Below are 18404 nucleotides of genomic sequence, written 5' to 3'. Positions count from 1 at the left end.
AAGATGCCTGAAAATTGTGGCGGAATAATCACACAACAAGATTTGTGCAGTAGTAATGAGATGCCAGCAGCATCAGTTCATTGTAGTAGCAGCATTATTACTGAGAGGACTTCTAATTTACCTTACAATAGCGGTGAGATGCCTGCACTAGTAAGGTCTAGCAGGTATGTAATTGGTAGGACTTAACCTGCCTTAAAATGATTAGGCTATCATCTCTGGTACAAAGGAAGTAAATAGTCAATGATTTTTTCCCCTTTTTCAACAGCGTTACTGAAGGTGAACTGAGTGGAAGAAGAATTGTCGACATTCGTCATTTGTTTAACTGCATACAAGCTACAGAACATATACCTGCATTTGGCTGTACTTTTAAGGAAATGGAGCTGTTATCAGAACGTAGAAATGGGTTTTACTCGACGTGGATATTTAAATGTAGAATGTGTTCCACCACTTCAAATATAACTTCGGAAGCTCTGCATGAAGAAGACACCATTCATGTTAACAAAGCAGCTATTCACGGCATTATTGCTATTGGAGGTGGATACACACACCTTGCAGAATTTTCGGCTGCACTTAATATGCCATGCATGGCAAGTAGCACATTCTCTAAACATCAAAGTGAAGTTTCAGAAGGTATTACTAATGCAGCGAAGCAGTGTATGAAAGAAGCTGGTCAGAAAGAAAAAGAACTGGCTTTTCAACAAGGAAGAGTCGACAGCGATGGTATACCTAAGTGTACAGTGGTTGCGGATTGCCAGTGGGGAAAGAGATCATATGGAAAGGGATATCAGTCTCTTTCAGGAGGGGTAAGTACTATTTATAGTGAAAGGATAATAATGGAATTTAATTAGTAACATGTGAAATTGTGAATATTTAAATGACGTAATATGTTTCCAGGCTACAATTATAGGATTTAACACCAAAGAGGTGTTATTTAGTGCTTCACGTCACAAATTTTGTGTTGTGTGTACAAAGGCCAAGAACAGAAACCAAGAACCGCCAAAACATGACTGTTTCAAAAACTGGAACAAGGCATCAAGCGCCATGGAAGCAGACATTATTGCTGAAGGGTTCATGCAAAGTGTAGAAATGCATGGCTTGAAATATGATAAATTAATAGGTAATATAATAACTCAAAATGTATTTTAAAATATGTAAAAACCTCAGTGCCAACTGTTATTGTCAATTATAATTACGTTTACAGGTGATGGGGATAGCAGTGTTCACAGAAGGTTACTGGATTTAATGCCTTATGGACCTAACTGCCCAGTAGAGAAAGTCGAATGCAGGAATCACCTCTTGCGGAACTACTGTACTAAGTTGAACGCAATTACAAAGAACACAACATACCCACCAGGACTTCGTAAAGAACTGAATGCCAGGATAGTTCGTTTGCGAATCGCTGTAACAAAAGCAATCGCATATCGTAAAAGCCAAGATGTAGAGTATACTCAGAAGTTGAATGGTCTGAAGAATGACATCGAAAATGGACCTTACCACATTTTTGGTGAACACAGTAACTGCGGGGTCAATAGTTATTTTTGTAAACATTCTGAGTTGCATATTGGGGAAGAAAACTGTGTACCAGCTCTTAAAGAGAGTGGCATGTTGATGGACATAAATTTAGCAGTTAAGAGACTGATTACACATGCAGATAGTTTACTACATGATGTGGATAATAATGTTTGTGAACAATTTAACAGTGTGGTTAATAAGTACATAAGTGGTAAACGTGTTTGCTATTCAATGAGGGGTTCATATAAGACAAGGTGTGAAGCTGCTGTGGTGAGTTTCAATTCTAAGAAATACCTTCGTACTGTTCACAAAGCATTAACAGACGACAAAAGTCCAGGTAAGTACATATATAATATTCATACTGCAATTATTTTTAATGATGTTTATATAAATTGCTATATAAAACATTTTTTTACAGGTGTGTACACAAATAAATTTTTGTCAGGTAACAGTAAAAAAGCTGAAAGAACAGCTAAGCGCAAACTGGACATGAGTAACGAGGCTCCAAGAAAGAAGAGACATGTTGATGAGCCAGATGAACACTATGGGCTGGCAGAAGTTCTGGAGGAAATTGTGACTGATGAAGAAATGACATTAAGAAAAAAAAAATTCACGAATTCTTTGGTGCTCAGTGAACATGATCGCTTAGAGCTTGAAAAGAACACAAGGGACCAATCACAATCGCAGCTATGGCGAAACGAAAGACGAAAACGGCTTACTGCATCAAATTTTGGCTCTGTATGTTTAATGCGCGATACAACATCATGCAGATCTAATGTTTTCAACATATTATATAGTCGCATCAATACAGTCCCAATGCAGCATGGCAAAAAAAATGAAAAAGTTGCAAAAACAAAGTTATTTCTGAAAGGTATTTCAGTACAAGATTGTGGCATGTTTGTGGACAAAAACATTCCCTACTTAGCGGCAAGTCCAGGTAGTGATTACTTAATAGTTAATATTTAATATAAACAATAATGTTGTCAGGCTTTTAAACGTTAATTTTAAAACCTTACATTCGCTTATCTATTCCAGATGGCGTTGTTGATGATTCGACTATTGTAGAGATAAAGTGTCCTATTTCTGCAGAAAGCAGTTTATCTCCAGAAGATGCAATAAAAAATGGCAAGGTAATGAAAATATACATACATTTCCTCTTAACAGTTACCAACAAATATTTATATTTAGGTATCATGAGATGTGGCTGTTTTAACCTGTTCTCTATTGCAGATAAAATATCTGAAAATACAAAATGATGAAGTAGTGCTGAAAGAAAACAGTCACTATTACTATCAAGTACAAGGCCAACTACATATCACTGGAAGAAAGAAGTGCATATTCTCCGTCTATACTTCCAATTGGATGACACTTATACCAGTGTACAAGGACGATGCATTCTGGTTAAGTAAAATGGAAGTGAAGCTTAAAAGGTGAGTAGATTTTGCTACATATCGGGTATATAATAGTTGCAAAAGGCTGACGCCTTATGAAGTAATCATTGCTCTCTGTTTGCTTTATTTTATAGTGGATATCTTAATAAAACGCCCGAATTTCACTAAATTGACTCTAAGTCGTCAAAGGTGGTATTTTAATCGATATTCGAGTGGGATATAATAAATTAAACTTTAGAAAACTAATGGTGCGCTTTTTCGTGAGCATTTTTTAAACCTCGACGTAAACAGAGGGGTGGTATAAGTTTATCTGTCTGTGGCATGATTCAAGAAAATCTGTTCAGCCGTTTAAAGATAATCAGCTATTTTCTAGTTGATGATGGTATATCAGCAACTTCCACAGGTCTCATCAATTCGGAATTTGGTATCCTGTTACTTCAATGATATTGAAAGAACATGGTATCCCTGACCTGACGCTACAGTATCACCTGGAAATACAACTATTGCCAGAATACGCAGATTTCGACGAGGCACGGTCTCGTGTCGCAATTTCGTGTTTCGTCCTGGATATTATTAGTGTGAATGTGGGGATAGAGTGTCGATCGTAGAATGTCTACTAGTAATATATAAACTTTAAAAAGCATGAAATAAAAATTATAATGTAATATTGGAAAAAAATTCAACACAAGAAAACCCTCTGAAAATTAAATAAAACTTAAATTTAAAATAAAAAACCGACAAAAACACTCTACAAAGTAATAAAATAATATGTATTGGCCTGTTTATGTTTAAAATAAGTAGTAATAGGTATTTTGATTAGAGTCGTCGCGTCGGGGAACCGTTAAGCAATTTATTATTTAATTAAGACTTTATTCGATATTATTTTGATATTTACCTAAGTTTCATAAGTAGCTTACTTGTATGTAAATTTCATACTTTATAATTTTTAGTTGTATTAAGTTTTGTTTTTATTTTTTTGTTTCATTAGCGGTGCCGAAATACAAATCCCCCCTCAGGCCTACTTCTGCATTCGGAACTTGTATTAAGTTTCATGTAAGGTTTACTGTCGCATTTATACATATTATTTAATGAATGTAATAAAATATTTTAATGTTCTTTATTAATTACGTTTTGTCGTGCTGGGAACGCATGGTTTAATTAATGTCTGAACCTATTAGTATGCTAAAACATGTAGTGGTATGGTAACGATGTGCTTCAATGTTATTATTAGCTGTGTATATTAATTTTATGTAAGAGGGAAAATACATTTCAAAACATAATTAAAGTTGAAATCCTTTTTCTGCCTGTATATTTTCAGGTTCTATGAGGAATGTTTACTACCTGAAATAGTTGCGCCAATGTATGGACGGCGTATGCTGAAAACCGACATAAGAGACCCAACATATATCCGGGAAGCAATTTCTTCCAAACAAAAATTCGAAACCTTGAATAAACCCAGCACTTCCACCGGGGCCTAAGCAACTGAATATATATTATTTTGCGCATATTACAGTATTTCTTAGTTAAATTTTGCAATGTATTGCCAACATAATTATGTTTAACTAGCTTAATTTAACTATACATTTAACATTTTGCAACCAAGTGTCTGAAATTAGGAAGGCTAAAGTTATGTATCATAGAGTAATTTATAAAATTGCTATTTCTTATTATTTGTGTGTTTTATTTATATTGTGCAAATATTGATGTGTTTATGTACAAACCTCTGGCTTCCTACATGACCGATGTTATAACTTAATTCCTATTTTAAAAAATTTAATTGGCATATACAGACCAGTGGTTCACAGCTAAGCCATCTCGCATCAGTGGCCGATATACTAGTTTCGCACCATCACAGGTGGTTAAATCGCAAATTACGGAAATGATAACTTACTTGTAAATAATGAAACATACAGTGTTTAAAATTTTCTTAGAAATCTTTTTTTATGAACAATGTCTATATTATTGACCATTAGTGTATCTATATATGTATTATTGTACTTGTCACTTTTACGATAATTCAGCCAATTTAGTTTCTAATCTACAATGTCATTTAAGTAATATTCCGCTCATGCCCGAATGCTGCATTGGCTTCATAAACGCTGACCTTGTAGGCGGTCTCAACTCCCAACCTTTTCCAGGTAGGAACGTTCCTCCACGAGCAGCGCGCGCACAATGACAAGGCAGCGGAGGGGAAGGGCACGGCCAACCCCCTCCCATGCACCGAGCGCTTGGTCACGTGATCACATCGTCACTGCTACGAGTCCCACCCCCAGCCCAAAGACACGCCCCCTGGCTGGCACAAACACGTGGCGAGGAGCGCTCAACCGCATTCCTGTCCAGCCGAGGACTTCTCTTAAGGCCCTAACTGCGCAGCTTGCGCCCGGCGGGACCATGCGGGGGTCGGACGGTCCGCCCAGCTGCTCTTATCAGCTCGTGCGCGCGCGATACCGCCGGAATGCGGCCTCGTCCGCGGATCGTCGCCGGCCGCGCTGCCCCTCCCCCGTCCCCTCCCCGTGTCCCGGAGAAAGCCCCGCCGGTCCCGCGGGACGGAGGCTGGGGCGTCGCGTCAGTCGCGCGCCGGCGGCTGCGCGCTACACCGGGCTCGAGTGCCGCGTTTATCATTGCCCGGAGTACGGAACCTGCCCCACAGGTAAGTCCCTGCGCTGGCAGTTGTGCCGGGAACCACACACCACTTAGGAACACGCAACTTAGAACTGTCATAGCTTAGAAACAAGCAACGCAGAAGCACACAACTTAGAAAGGTCGTAACTTAGAAAGTCATAACTTAGAACTATTACAACGTAGAAACTCACAACTTAAAACTGTCATAACTTAGAAACACCAAACCTAGAAACACGCAACGCAGAAACGCATAACTTAGAAGATTCTATCTTGTATGTTTCTAAGTTGTGACAGCACCCCAGTTGTGCCATGTATTTTTCGTGAAAAAAAAATTGTGATCGCTCATTAGACTGCTATAATGTATGCCTGTGCTAGCTGTTTGTTCCTTGTAACTGGTGGCCGTCTGCAAGGAACAATTAATTGCGTTACTTGACCCGGCCATTCAGGACACGATTGCTTCCACGCTGAATGGCTGTGATTCGTGTAGCAGCAGTAAACATGTACCTGAAATAAACTCAACCAATCACGAATAACAGACTATGCTACAGTGTTTTAATTCTCAGGTAGTGTTCTAGGAACTATTTATGAAAAAAAAATGCATGAGCTAGAGACCGGAAGAATTCACGGAGTCATTTCGCGGTAGACAAAAATTAAAACCATTTTCACCTCTGTGGAGTTTTTGCTATTGGTTCACAGTTTGAGGGAAGTCATTTAGGCCAATGAGAAACCCTCAACCAAAGAAGTGTCATCATAGACTACCAAGTTGAGACGTCTCACAAATCAGCAGCCAATGAACACGTGATATTATTTACTCAAGTATGTATAGGATTGTGGAGTCTATCCACAAGGTCATTGAAACAGCGAATTTTTCAGGTCCTAACCGTCAGCAGTGGACAGGGCCAGCTTGCAGCGAAACAGATATTTCGTTCGCGGTGATTTTAATTTGCTTTTAATTTGGTCTAAATTTGGCCACTGAAGTTGGTTGTGTAATCACTTATACACAAGAAAGAGCGCGGCAGAAGGTATGGTATCTTAATAATGCCACAGTCACACGCGAGCGACGCATTTATACGAGTCACTTACTAGTAGGTCAACCGTCACTTTTTGACTTCTTTGGATGTCACATTTTTATTCTGGCATCTTAGTTGACTTAGCCTGAGTACACAGTAGCACTGGAAGGCCATCGTCACGCAAATGTAGGGTTTTTCCTATGTTAGTTTATAGAGTTGTATGTCACTCGGCGGTATGTCCAACTACTGGGGCGCTGTCTCGGTAGCCGGGTACGAGAGTCCAACCGCGGTGCTTAGATTAAACCCACGACGAAATATTTCCAGAATACTGTGTTTTTAAACTCTTCGTGTTTGGATGAGTTTCTTTCAGTTACATGTCTACTTGTTGGCATATGTATTACAGCCATTCATTGCAGAAGCAATCACGTCAAATAAGGCGATTGCTTCCCTCAAGAAAGAAACAACTTGCGCCGTTATGCCTCTTAGTCGGATGAGCTTCCAGATTTTATTTAATTTTCCTCCGGAAATACCTGCCCCTACTTATGAGTTGTGGTTGGTTGGTTTGAATTCCGCGAAGCCGAGTCGATCAGGGTAATGGCGTTACATCGGGAGATGTGAGGAATGAACGATGTCCGTTGTTTGCAGAGTGTGTCTTGTGCGACGAAGGCGCAGACCTGACGCGGAATGGCAGCGGTAATAATAATAGTTTAGTGGCATGGTGATTGGCTGGTTCGCGCGGTAGTTGAAGGAACAGAATGTGCAGGGATGTTAGACAGTGGCTCAACGGACCTGGTACAGATGCCACTAAAAGCTGGTATCTGGAAAAAAAAACTGGTACACTCCAAGATCTTACACTGACAACGATCCTGTAGATTTTGTTTCATAGATTATATATATAATTATATTTATATAAACTACTTTAAACGATATAATCTATGGAAACATAAAAGGTTACACACTTGATGACGCCATGACGGCAATACGGCATGGCGGCATGGCGCTGTGATCAATTTATAGAGAACTAGCTTCTGAAATTATAAGGTGGCCATAAAAACGTTAGCACCTTGTATGAATACTTTCAATTAAATTAGCACTTAAAAATTTCTCTTAAAATGCCGTTTTATTAATAGTATACAGATGGAATTATTAAAACGCAACTATTTGAATTATTCGTCCATGCCTAATGTTAATTGTTAATTCATGGCGTATCGCGCATGGGCATGGTCGATGTTCAAAGTTGGTATTTCTGCATACCAGCACAATTTCTACTTGGTACATGGTACAAGTCCCTGAAAAATGGTATGTGTACCAACAAGTTGGTACGTCTAACATCCCTGAGAATGTGCGATACGTGCGGGCGGCTCGCAGCCAGGGGTTTGGGTGGGAAGAGAGGAGGGAGGTGAAACGGCGTGGCAAGGTCGCGGCGCCGTGGTCACGTGGCCGAGCTATGCGAGGTCGCGTGAAAGTAGCCGGTGCCCGCGCCTCGCGGGTATCTGCGGCAAGTGCTTCGGCCCCGCCCTCCCGACAGAGCGACCGCCAGACCGACACGCTCTTCCTCCCGTTGCTGTTCACGTGTCGTTAGTCAGGTCCTATTCAACCGTAGACATTTTTACAGTGTTTTTTTCGGACAGCCACGATGATTCCTTTACATCTTTTTAAAAAATGTAATAATACCAATAAATAGAGACCGAAAAAAAATAAACGCGAATAAATTTGGTGAGATGATAAAATTAAAATAATTATACCTGTGTGCTTTTTCTGCTATTAGTAGCAGCATGCGTTTTACGCGAAAAGATTTCGAGACTAGTTGAAATCCAAAACACTGTAGTGTCGTCTGTGTTTCGTGATTGGATGCGTTTCTTTCAGTTGCGTATCTACCGTCAGCACACCAATAACAGTAGTTCAGTGCGTAAACAAACGCGTCCCGAGTGGCTCGGTGAAATAACGCAACGGCTTCTCTCTCTCAGGCGGCCGCCAGTCACGAGGAAGAAACCGCTGTTGTGGGTATACCTTGTTGCAGTCTAATGGGTATTCAGATCTTTTCGCGGAAAATGCCTGCCCCTAGCTATTAGTTAGCAGTTAATTCAGAAGAATCTTGGCCATTTAGAGACCCTCGATCAAACAGTTATCGAATCACAGGTTATCCAGTCAGGACGCCTCACGGGCCAGCAGAAATTGAACAGGTGGCGTTTGCCCAAGTATGCAGAGGATCGTGGAGTCTTATCTTGGAGGTCACTGAATCTGCGAATTTTCCCATCCCTACAAATAAACTTAGGTTATTTTCAATTTCATCGATTGAAAAAAATGGCGTTATCAAGCTAATTTTTATCGGGTGTAAAAATTTAAAATTTGTTTTTAATGTTGATAATTATGCACATATTTTCTAACCATGGTTGATAGCTATCCCAAAAATGTTAAAACGTGTTTAGTCATACGTCTTATACGTAAGAAAAAATTACATTTTAGAAGTAACAACTGTGTTCAACTAGCGATAACGAATTCGTTGACATACCCATGCTCTTAAAAAATAAAAGTACATATTGCAAGCTGCTAATAAAGTCATGGCCGGGCGTTAAATGTGTACGAAGCAACGTCCCGCGTTTTATAGCGTCTTTGTCAGCAAAACATTTGGGTCACGCCGCGGGTTTATGAGCGTGAAAGCGCGAAGTATGTGCCATTTCCCACACACTACTAGGTTGTAAAGTCGCTGCAGAGCAGTCGTGAAGAACGACTCCTGTTTGCTTTGGAAAATAATAAATTATTATCACACACTTATTTAGGAATACATACTCAATACAATTCGTGCTTTATAGTTACGACTTAATTTTATCTAAAGCGCTAAAGTGTTAATTTACAATCTTTTTTTTTTTTTTTTTTTTTTTTTTTTAAGCGACCAAATCAATTGGACGATATTTTTCTGTTGGTGTATTAAGATCTCCCATCCATCTCACGATGGAAGATTTCGTACAAGCTCCTATAAGAACCATACAAGCAGCTGGGGAGGTATTTTTGCAATTTGCGGTGACAGGAATGACTTGTCAGAAGTCTATCCCAGAATTTATTCGCAGGGGGATCTCACCGCAGATGTCTTCATTTAGCATGCAAAATACTATCAAAAATGTAAAAGTACAACTGCTATGGTCTGGTAAATATGTCAAAGCTGTTGATCTATTTTGACTCTGTGATGTATAAATTTACATATAAATTGGTGTTTGCGACTGAATTTTAATTTTATTGCCTTTAATTGTTCAAGGAAACACCTCCAACAATCTGGGCTCATTAGAGACATATCGAAATTACAACCTTTTGTTTGTTAGTCTACCGTCTTAACCACGTGACCATCGTTAGTATAAATTACAAAATGCGTAGTTTTTTTTGGTTGCAGTTCTTTTTAGTTGTAAATTTACTTTGACAAATATTTTGTTCCTTTACAATAATGTTTGTATGTAGGGCCTATCTACAGTTTTCGTGTCTGAAAGTTATTCTCCAAACATGCGTTATAGCCATTTTCACTCTCCTAAAAATACAGTTTAAATAACAAAAAACCGGAAACACAACTAATCACCCACCCTCAGCGTAATCATAAATTAATTTCGTAAACAGACACCATTCGGATATCTTGAGCAGTTTTCGAATCGCATGGTTTTTTCTGAAGCTCTGGTACACCGTATGTGGGCCAGGCAGTCGAGGTCCTTTAATAAGTACGTCGTGAGAAAAATGTTTCTTCCCGTCATAAATGTAAGAGTAGGTTTAAATGGTTTGCAAATTATCTTGGCGCAAAAAAAAATCCGCTATTATTTCTAACTGTACCCGGCGGTGGGCATCCGAGCGTGGCAGTGGCTCAGGGTGCGGAGAAGATTCTGATTCTTCCTTCACGGCGCTCGCTTCCGGCCGCGCATTTTTATGACGGCCTGCATCCTGTGTTATTGCTGCAGCGGTGCCGGGCCGTCTGCCAGCGCCGTCCAGACCCGCTGCTCGGATGTGTCCCGGTCTCACTCGCTCGCCGTCCAGACCCGCTGCTCGGATGTGTCCCGGTCGCACTCGCTCGCCGTCCAGACCCGCTGCTCGGATGTATCCCGGTCGCACTCGCTCGCCGTCCAGACCCGCTGCTCGGATGTATCCCGGTCGCACTCGCTCGCCGTCCAGACCCGCTGCTCGGATGTGTCCCGGTCGCACTCGCTCGCCGTCCAGACCCGCTGCTCGGATGTATCCCGGTCGCACTCGCTCGCCGTCCAGATCCGCTGCTCGGATGTATCCCGGTCGCACTCGCTCGCCGTCCAGACCCGCTGCTCGGATGTGTCCCGGTCGCACTCGCTCGCCGTCCAGACCCGCTGCTCGGATGTATCCCGGTCGCACTCGCTCGCCGTCCAGACCCGCTGCTCGGATGTATCCCGGTCGCACTCGCTCGCCGTCCAGACACGCTGCTCGGATGTATCCCGGTCGCACTCGCTCGCCGTCCAGACCCGCTGCTCGGATGTGTCCCGGTCTCACTCGCTCGCCGTCCAGACCCGCTGCTCGGATGTGTCCCGGTCGCACTCGCTCGCCGTCCAGACCCGCTGCTCGGATGTATCCCGGTCGCACTCGCTCGCCGTCCAGACCCGCTGCTCGGATGTATCCCGGTCGCACTCGCTCGCCGTCCAGACCCGCTGCTCGGATGTGTCCCGGTCGCACTCGCTCGCCGTCCAGACCCGCTGCTCGGATGTGTTCCGGTCGCACTCGCTCGCCGTCCAGACCCGCTGCTCGGATGTATCCCGGTCGCACTCGCTCGCCGTCCAGACCCGCTGCTCGGATGTGTCCCGGTCGCACTCGCTCGCCGTCCAGACCCGCTGCTCGGATGTATCCCGGTCGCACTCGCTCGCCGTCCAGACCCGCTGCTCGGATGTATCCCGGTCGCACTCGCTCGCCGTCCAGACACGCTGCTCGGATGTATCCCGGTCGCACTCGCTCGCCGTCCAGACCCGCTGCTCGGATGTGTCCTGGTCGCACTCGTATATCTGTTAGCAACGCTCGCTGGTGCTTCTAGCGTGGTGTCGCCTCTAGGCGCAAGGCACTGAACTGTCTTCTGGTCGTGCATAGGATAACTACAAAATTTGAGCGGGTACCATGGCATTAGATGGCGGAGAATTAAAGAAAAAGGTGTAATGCAAGGTTCATGGGTACTGTCAAAAATCTTTACCGAGCGTTTCATGTCTAAAAATTATTCTGAAAAAACACGCGTTTATTTCTTTTAACTGTACTAAAACGAAATACGGGTTCAGAACTAACCACCCTCCCTCACCGCTTTTCGTGAAGACACACTCGGATACCTTTTAGCAGTTTTCAGATTGTTTCTTCAGACTGTATGTGTGCACAGGTAAGCGGGACCTTAAAAAAAATCCCGGTATTGATATACATTGGTATGTACTACTACAAAATAAATCTCTAATTTCAGCAGCACGGGTTTTAGAGATGAACCGAGGTAACTTTTTTCCACGAGCTTGGCGGAGTTGGCGTGTAAAGATGCGGAAGCAGCCGATGTCGGTACTTGGCGTAGCACCGGGAGAAATACGGTCGTGGCAGTACGTACTTGGCAGTTGGCAGCGTAAGGAACAATCGCTTCGCTTCGACTGTTTCCGGTGTCCGTCGGCTTTCCCTCGCGGGGCCGCCGGCGATCCGACACGCTTTTACGTCGTCCCACAAAACAGAAGGCAAAAAAAAAAAATTTCATTCAGTTTCAGGAAGCGCGACTGGCGGGGCTGCTTGATTGATTTGTCAGATGCGAGGCGCGGTTGTCGTGACTGGTTGATTTAAGAATCACTTTCCCCATCTTTAACCTTGCAGGGACTCTTTTTAATAACCTTCTGTACTGTTCATATAGAGTGTCGTATAATTTTCAGCTTTTTTTTAAGTTATTAAATTCGTTTTATGTACCTTCTTTATATCCAATTTAACTCTCAAAATTACAAAATACACAATAACGACTTCGCTATGTTGTTTATAATAAAAATGCGCATATGTGTGCTGATATCTTATTTTGAAAATATAAATTAATTTTGTTGATCAAACTTAATGTTTTTAATATTAATTAACCACAATATTTTTTTAGGTAATTTATTCACGATTACAGATTAATGTAATGCTTAAAATTAAAAACATTTCTCCTGTGAAACACACTTTTTGATTCGTACACACTGTGTATTTGTTAGTAGTGTAACCCAAATGCATACACAGTGTTGTTATACTCGTGGCCGCACAGGAGTCGGAAGGCTCTGGCCGCGGAGAAAGTAAAAGCGAGGTTGCCACGTGGCCGCCCTGCAGTATCAGCCGCGGACGAACCAGCCTCGCCCCGCTCGTGGTTGTGATTGCGAGCAGGTGCGCTGTCGGCGCCAGTGTTTTTGGCCGCGCGCGGTCTCCCGCTTTCTCTCGCCCCGTGCCCGTGTTTGGAAAGCGAGTCGTGTTGCCGTGTTGTCTGCCGCTGTGTTATCTGCCGCGCCCTTGTAGGTGCTTACCGGACCCCTCCTTCTCCTCCTCCTACTACTACTACTACTGCCTCCGCCGGCGGTCCATTCCTGAGACCTCGCTCGTAGTTGGTGAACACCTGGTGTCATATGGTTCGGCACATTCTGTAGTCCGGCACCTCCTGCTTTCTTTCCTGGGGTCAGGTTGCCGGCGTTTGCAGTTCGCTCAGAGTTTCATTTCAGTAGAGTTTCGTTTTATAGAGGGCTTGTTTCGGTGGTTTTCTATTTGATGGAAATTGCTAGAAGTTACGCAAACTTCCAAAAAAAACTTCATTCCTTTAAATTCGCTAGCAACATCTGCATATATATATATTTTTAAATTTCGAGACATCGTAGGAAGGGCGTCGCAGCGGTGACGAAAGAGTTATGACGATGGAATCCTTTCCCGCATTTTCACGCGGTCGTCGTAACTCAGCCGTCGTTACGGTAACACATCGTCAATATTGTGGTGGTAAGAGTATCATTCGATGATCCGGCAAATTTGCTTATCCGGGATGGCCATGACCCCGAACTTACCGGATTAGAGATCTTTCACATGTATGTTGTTAACATTCGACATAATCCATTGTTGTTTAATGGTTTCAGCCAATCAGAATCTTCTCAGTTCAAAATACACACGACTCTGTAGCAACTGTACGTGTATTGAAACCTATCTTTCAACAAAAATAAATCGTGATTTTAAATTTTTAAGCTGTAGGTGTGATTGGTACTACGAGGACGATGTTGGTAATCACGACGTTGCAGCCGCTATAAAGGTATGACATTGACGACGAAAGAGAATTCTATTATTGAGCCGACTTCTCAAAAAGTGTGTGGCAGTTATTACGTGCACGTGATAGTTATATTTTTTGTAGCGTCGTTTTTCGAGGTAGTGCACGGCTGCCAAACTGAAAGTATTCCTAACAAATGCTTCTTTGCTTTTTCGAACGCCACGTCGAAAGTACGTATTGCGCTGAATTGAAGTGGGCCGGTGTCTGGCGCAGGCCCATATATACAATGGGAGGCGCGGAAGACGTCGCCTCTGCTATTGCTCGCCGCGTGTTATCTGCTGCGCAGGCCCTCCCACGCGGAGGATCTGGTTTTTCAGCTCCTTGACTGCCATATTTTCTATTTTACAAGGCCATCATCTCTTTTTTCCTGGTAACACTTGCCATCGACCTTTCCAAAAAGGAACACTCGGGCCGTATATTATAGTCGTTTACTGACTGAGAAACCCTCGCGGTACTAGTTTTTGTATATTGTAGACCCGTGGTAACCAACCCATGGTCCGCGCACGTTTAATATTTCCACCTTCAATCTACGAAGAACGCTGGTTAAAAATCATCCAGGTATCTTCTTAAATTTAAGGCTATCTTCGTAAATTTCTGGACACTGAGTTCACTTACTTTTAACATGAATCCAAAAGAATATTCTTGGTGTACTAACAAAAAACTGGTCAAGTCTAAGTACAGAAAGGACACTCTTTTTTAAAAAAAAAAAAATTGGTTGTCTGTAAAGTCGGTTTACGGACGATAGTTTAACGTGACAACGTCATAACAAAACATTGATGAAATGATTGATCCAGAAGAAAAAGAAATATCATATGCGGCCTGAGACTGAGCCGTAATAGGTTTTTGCAACCAAACCATTTAGGCATTAAAAATATTATATTCTTTGAGGAAGATTTTTTTTTTAATTTTTCAATCTTTTGCATGATAAAATCTACCTCTGCATACTTTTATGAATAAAATTGAATCATTTTTATTGAATTATCACTATTTTGTATGGATACAAAGGAGTGAAATGAAATGTGCAATTGAATTAATAAATTTACTTTTATTTGCATTCATTAATTCAAATATATTTATTACTTTTGAAATGATGCGTGTGCCATATTTATTTTTACAAGTACAAAAAAAAAAATTCGCAGCTGCCGGGTTTCGAACCGACAACCTTTGGTTTAAGAGTTAGGTACGCTAACCATATTTTTTTTTTAAAGATAAAAGATTGATGGCACACTGGCAAGTTTTTTGTCACCAGTGTGCCAACAATCTCCCCCCCCCCCTTAATGTTGTAGTTTTAAGTCACCCCGAGTCATTGTGCAATGGTAGTGTTGGTTGAAGGTTGTTATTAAGAAAATACAAATTACACCCATGTCTTACCCGGGATTTGAACCCGGAGCCCCCGCACCGTAGCCCGGTGGGTTCCATACGCCCACGAGGCCATACTATGGTAATATAGTTTCAAATGATATATATGTATATATATATATTTATAAAAACTTTGTTCACGGTAGGGGTATAATATTAACACGATTTTATAACAAATACGCATCCCAAATACACCAAACTTATTTATAATGTGTTACAATATTTTTTAAAACATTGTGCAAAAGATCCCGGGTGTAATTTGAATTATTATGTGTAACTGTAAAACACCATTGTTGGTTCAAAACGTATTTGAATTTTCAACATTACTTTTAAATAATCGTACCGACTGTGCTGAAAATCGGTGGACGATCGTTAAATTACATAATATTAATAATTCAAACGACGAAAATATGATTGAAAAGTCAAATCGATGGTTGTTCCAATCGAGTGAAAGAGAGATGCCACGCATGCGTACAATGATCAAACAGAACACATCCGTAGTGGGACACTTTTTCGTGCGTGCAGCCGGCGTTCATCGATTTAGTAGACGTTGTCACGTCAGAAAAAATAATTAGTTTATACCAGGGGGATAGGGAAGATGGTGTTGTTGGAAATTATTTGATTTTCATTTCTAACGGTAAATGCAGTATATTCATCCGTGTTTGTCTAGGGCGAATCCAGAGGAGAGGGGACAGTTGTCCGCTCTTCCGAAGTGGGTTGGAAAGGGGGCGGGGACAGGACAATAAAATACAAGCAATACATTTTCGGAATATTTTTTTAACATTTTGCATGTAGGTATTTCACCACTTTGATGGAAACTAATCATATGAAATAGAGACATGGTGTCAACTGTGACGTTCTTCCTTTTGTTACTTTGTAGGTATTGTCTGGCACATTGGACACTCCCCCAAGAAAGAGGTCAAATTCTGAATAATGCCACTCCTTGCGTTTTTGAGCTGGATATGCTCTTGGCTTTTGTCTACTGTTCAGGCGAATTTGCACCATTTCATCGTTATTATTTATGTAAAAATCTTGTACATCTGGCTTTGTTGATTTCATGTTATGATCAAACTTGTTTTGTTGTATTACTGGTTGAGGAGAGATGCTGTTCTCCTCGACCTGCGACTGTACACGTGACGGGGTTCGAACCCCGAGGACTGTCTGAGGGCCGCCGCCGGTGTTGCCTCTCCGCCTCCCCCCCTCGTACACCAACTCCTCGCCGGGTCAACAAACAGACGAGAGGAGCCCGACGAGGACTATTTCCTGCCCGCGCGGCCACGTGGCGCAGGGCAAACAAGCCGTCCTCTCCAGCTGGCCGGGAGGAGGAGTCTGTGTGCTGGCGGGGGTTCGCTCCCCGGGTAAACACCGGGACCTGCCGCCGCGCCAGCTCGCATTTGTTGCTGTTTCCGTGTGTGTTCATCCTGCGTGACACCGTGACACATGCCAACAACCCCCCCCCCCCCCCCCAGGATCACACGACATAATATAATTAGTAGTTTATATGAGTAGCTTTGTATTGACAGCAAAGTTTTGCTGTTAATAGTACTAAATGGTTTTGTCGAGACTGAAAAATGAATGTAATAACTATCACCACAAATTATTTGTGTTGGGCACATTTTTTTTTTTTTTAAGTTCACCAAAGAGAGAAAAGACATATTGAAATGCAGTACCAAAAAAAAATGAAACAAACATAGTAATACAACACAAATAAACGTCAGAAATTGCACAAACAACCGATTGTACCAACAGTTTGCTTTCAAAATATCACTTTGTGGTCCGCTGCCAGACAATGTTGGTTATCTTTGCCACAATCACATTTGAGCTGATTCACAGACTTTTCCATTTGTAAAAAATTTATATGTCCGTAGCCTGAGGTGCGCGCATGGCTGAAGACTGATATAGAGTTCCCAAAAACACAATGAGAAATAGAGAGAGAGACGTTAAATTTTTTTTCTCAAGAGTTGAAAATTTTGACACGTGAACGATTGTACTCGTTCTTCAGTTGGACACAATTTTCTCTAACGCGTTTAAGATAAGTCCGTTTCAAGGGAGGAACAATATTACGAAAACCCTCTTGAGAATTCTTACAGAGTTAGCAAAACCTTTGAGCATACGGTTTAGGGTGGAATATACCTATTAATTACGTATATACGGACGCCCATTTCAGCAACGTCGCGGCACAGGAAAAAAAAAAACTTTCTAATCGGTTAAGTCTGTCGCGCCCGTGAATTTGGTCTCGTCGACGTCACAGACGTGCTCGGGTTAGGAAAAATGAGTCGATTCGCGACGCTCCCCGCCGCGCCGTTGCGATTCCAGCGCTCCCCGCGGCGAGGGACGGCGGCAGGCACGCACCCGCGCTGCCGTCACGCACGCGCTTTTCCCCGGCACGCAGGCTGAATAACGGGCCGGCGCGTCTTCCGGGGCGGGCCGGGAGCCACCGCGCTTCTCCGCAGACCTCTGCACAGGGCCGGTGCAAGGTAATTGGTGCCCTAGGCGAAAAACATTAATTCCCCCCCCCCCGGCCGGACACCCCCCAAACAATTTTCCTTGCCTCAAAATACATCACGTAACCCTAATATTCTGTCAACAATCAAATGTAAGCAGGCTTGTTTTTTTTTTTACTTTTTTACTTATTACAAATCATAAACAGGTCACCGTGGACTTAAAATAATTACTTATATCAATATAAACATTCCAAACTGTTACAAAAATCCATTTTCATCTAGTTTCAATAATCGTTAAACATATTATATCAGCTGTTATGTGTCGTGCTGCGCCGCCCCCAGCTAATTGGCGCCCTAGGCGGTTGCCTAGTTCGCCTAATTATGGACGCGCCGGCTCTGCCTCTGCACGTCCACTCAATTGTCTTCTCTCTAGAACCAGTGAGAAGAGACAGGCGTATTTATCGAATATTGTTGCGTGTCAAGATATTTTTTCAAGACTAGTCCTTTGGTTGGCAGGGTTAGCAATTTTCAGTCGAATAACGGACGAGTCACTCGTGAAGAAAGCCTCACGCCGATCATAAACAGTTGAAGAATATACGTTGCCAATGTGCATATTTGTAGCGTTTCCAAGTCTTAATAAGCGGCCACATTTTTTTTCACCGATATAAAATCGTCTCCAAAAATGACTAGCACCTTAGTCTCGCCTGTCATAGAACCAGCGAAACTTTTTTTTGTGTGTGTGCCTAACGATGGTTTAAATCAAATGGCTCATGCACGTGATACTATGTTTTTGTTATGA

At 42.3% G+C, this 18404-nt stretch overlaps 3 protein-coding genes across 13 annotated transcripts in view; all 3 read left to right on the top strand.

Annotated features, from left to right (window-relative positions):
* Positions 1 to 18404, top strand: part of LOC134532816 (uncharacterized) — a 237678-nt gene that overhangs the window by 73460 nt on the left and 145814 nt on the right. For 2 of the 11 annotated variants that reach the window (XM_063369718.1, XM_063369706.1), the window contains exon 1: positions 5477 to 5553. The exons of the other annotated variants lie outside the window; for them this stretch is intronic. The gene's annotated coding sequence lies outside the window, so the exon portion shown is untranslated. Of the gene's footprint in view, positions 1 to 5476; positions 5554 to 18404 lie in introns of those variants that run through there. 11 annotated transcript variants of the gene reach the window in all.
* Positions 266 to 3949, top strand: LOC134533401 (uncharacterized). Its single transcript, XM_063370922.1, has 5 exons — positions 266 to 803; positions 895 to 2449; positions 2548 to 2642; positions 2743 to 2942; positions 3892 to 3949. The coding sequence occupies exons 2-5, from the start codon at positions 1243 to 1245 to the stop codon at positions 3947 to 3949; spliced, it is 1560 nt and encodes a 519-aa protein (XP_063226992.1). The 5' UTR covers positions 266 to 803; positions 895 to 1242.
* LOC134533400 (uncharacterized) lies at positions 5295 to 11536 on the top strand. Its single transcript, XM_063370921.1, has 3 exons — positions 5295 to 5553; positions 7181 to 7253; positions 10471 to 11536. The coding sequence occupies exons 1-3, from the start codon at positions 5295 to 5297 to the stop codon at positions 11534 to 11536; spliced, it is 1398 nt and encodes a 465-aa protein (XP_063226991.1).

Source organism: Bacillus rossius, chromosome 6 (assembly GCF_032445375.1).
Source record: "Bacillus rossius redtenbacheri isolate Brsri chromosome 6, Brsri_v3, whole genome shotgun sequence".
NCBI lineage: Eukaryota > Metazoa > Arthropoda > Insecta > Phasmatodea > Bacillidae > Bacillus > Bacillus rossius.
This window is presented reverse-complemented; position numbering and strand designations above follow the sequence as displayed.

Excerpts from the sequence above, each read along its gene's own strand:
- LOC134533400 (XM_063370921.1), top strand. The coding sequence starts at position 5,295 with ATGCGGGGGTCGGACGGTCCGCCCAGCTGCTCTTATCAGCTCGTGCGC. Across the intron at positions 5,554-7,180 it reads GTACGGAACCTGCCCCACAG|AGTGTGTCTTGTGCGACGAA; the intron begins GTAAGTCCCTGC and ends CGTTGTTTGCAG. Across the intron at positions 7,254-10,470 it reads AATAATAGTTTAGTGGCATG|CGGTGCCGGGCCGTCTGCCA; the intron begins GTGATTGGCTGG and ends TTATTGCTGCAG.
- LOC134533401 (XM_063370922.1), top strand. The coding sequence starts at position 1,243 with ATGCCTTATGGACCTAACTGCCCAGTAGAGAAAGTCGAATGCAGGAAT. Across the intron at positions 2,450-2,547 it reads CTACTTAGCGGCAAGTCCAG|ATGGCGTTGTTGATGATTCG; the intron begins GTAGTGATTACT and ends TATCTATTCCAG. Across the intron at positions 2,943-3,891 it reads ATGGAAGTGAAGCTTAAAAG|CGGTGCCGAAATACAAATCC; the intron begins GTGAGTAGATTT and ends TTGTTTCATTAG.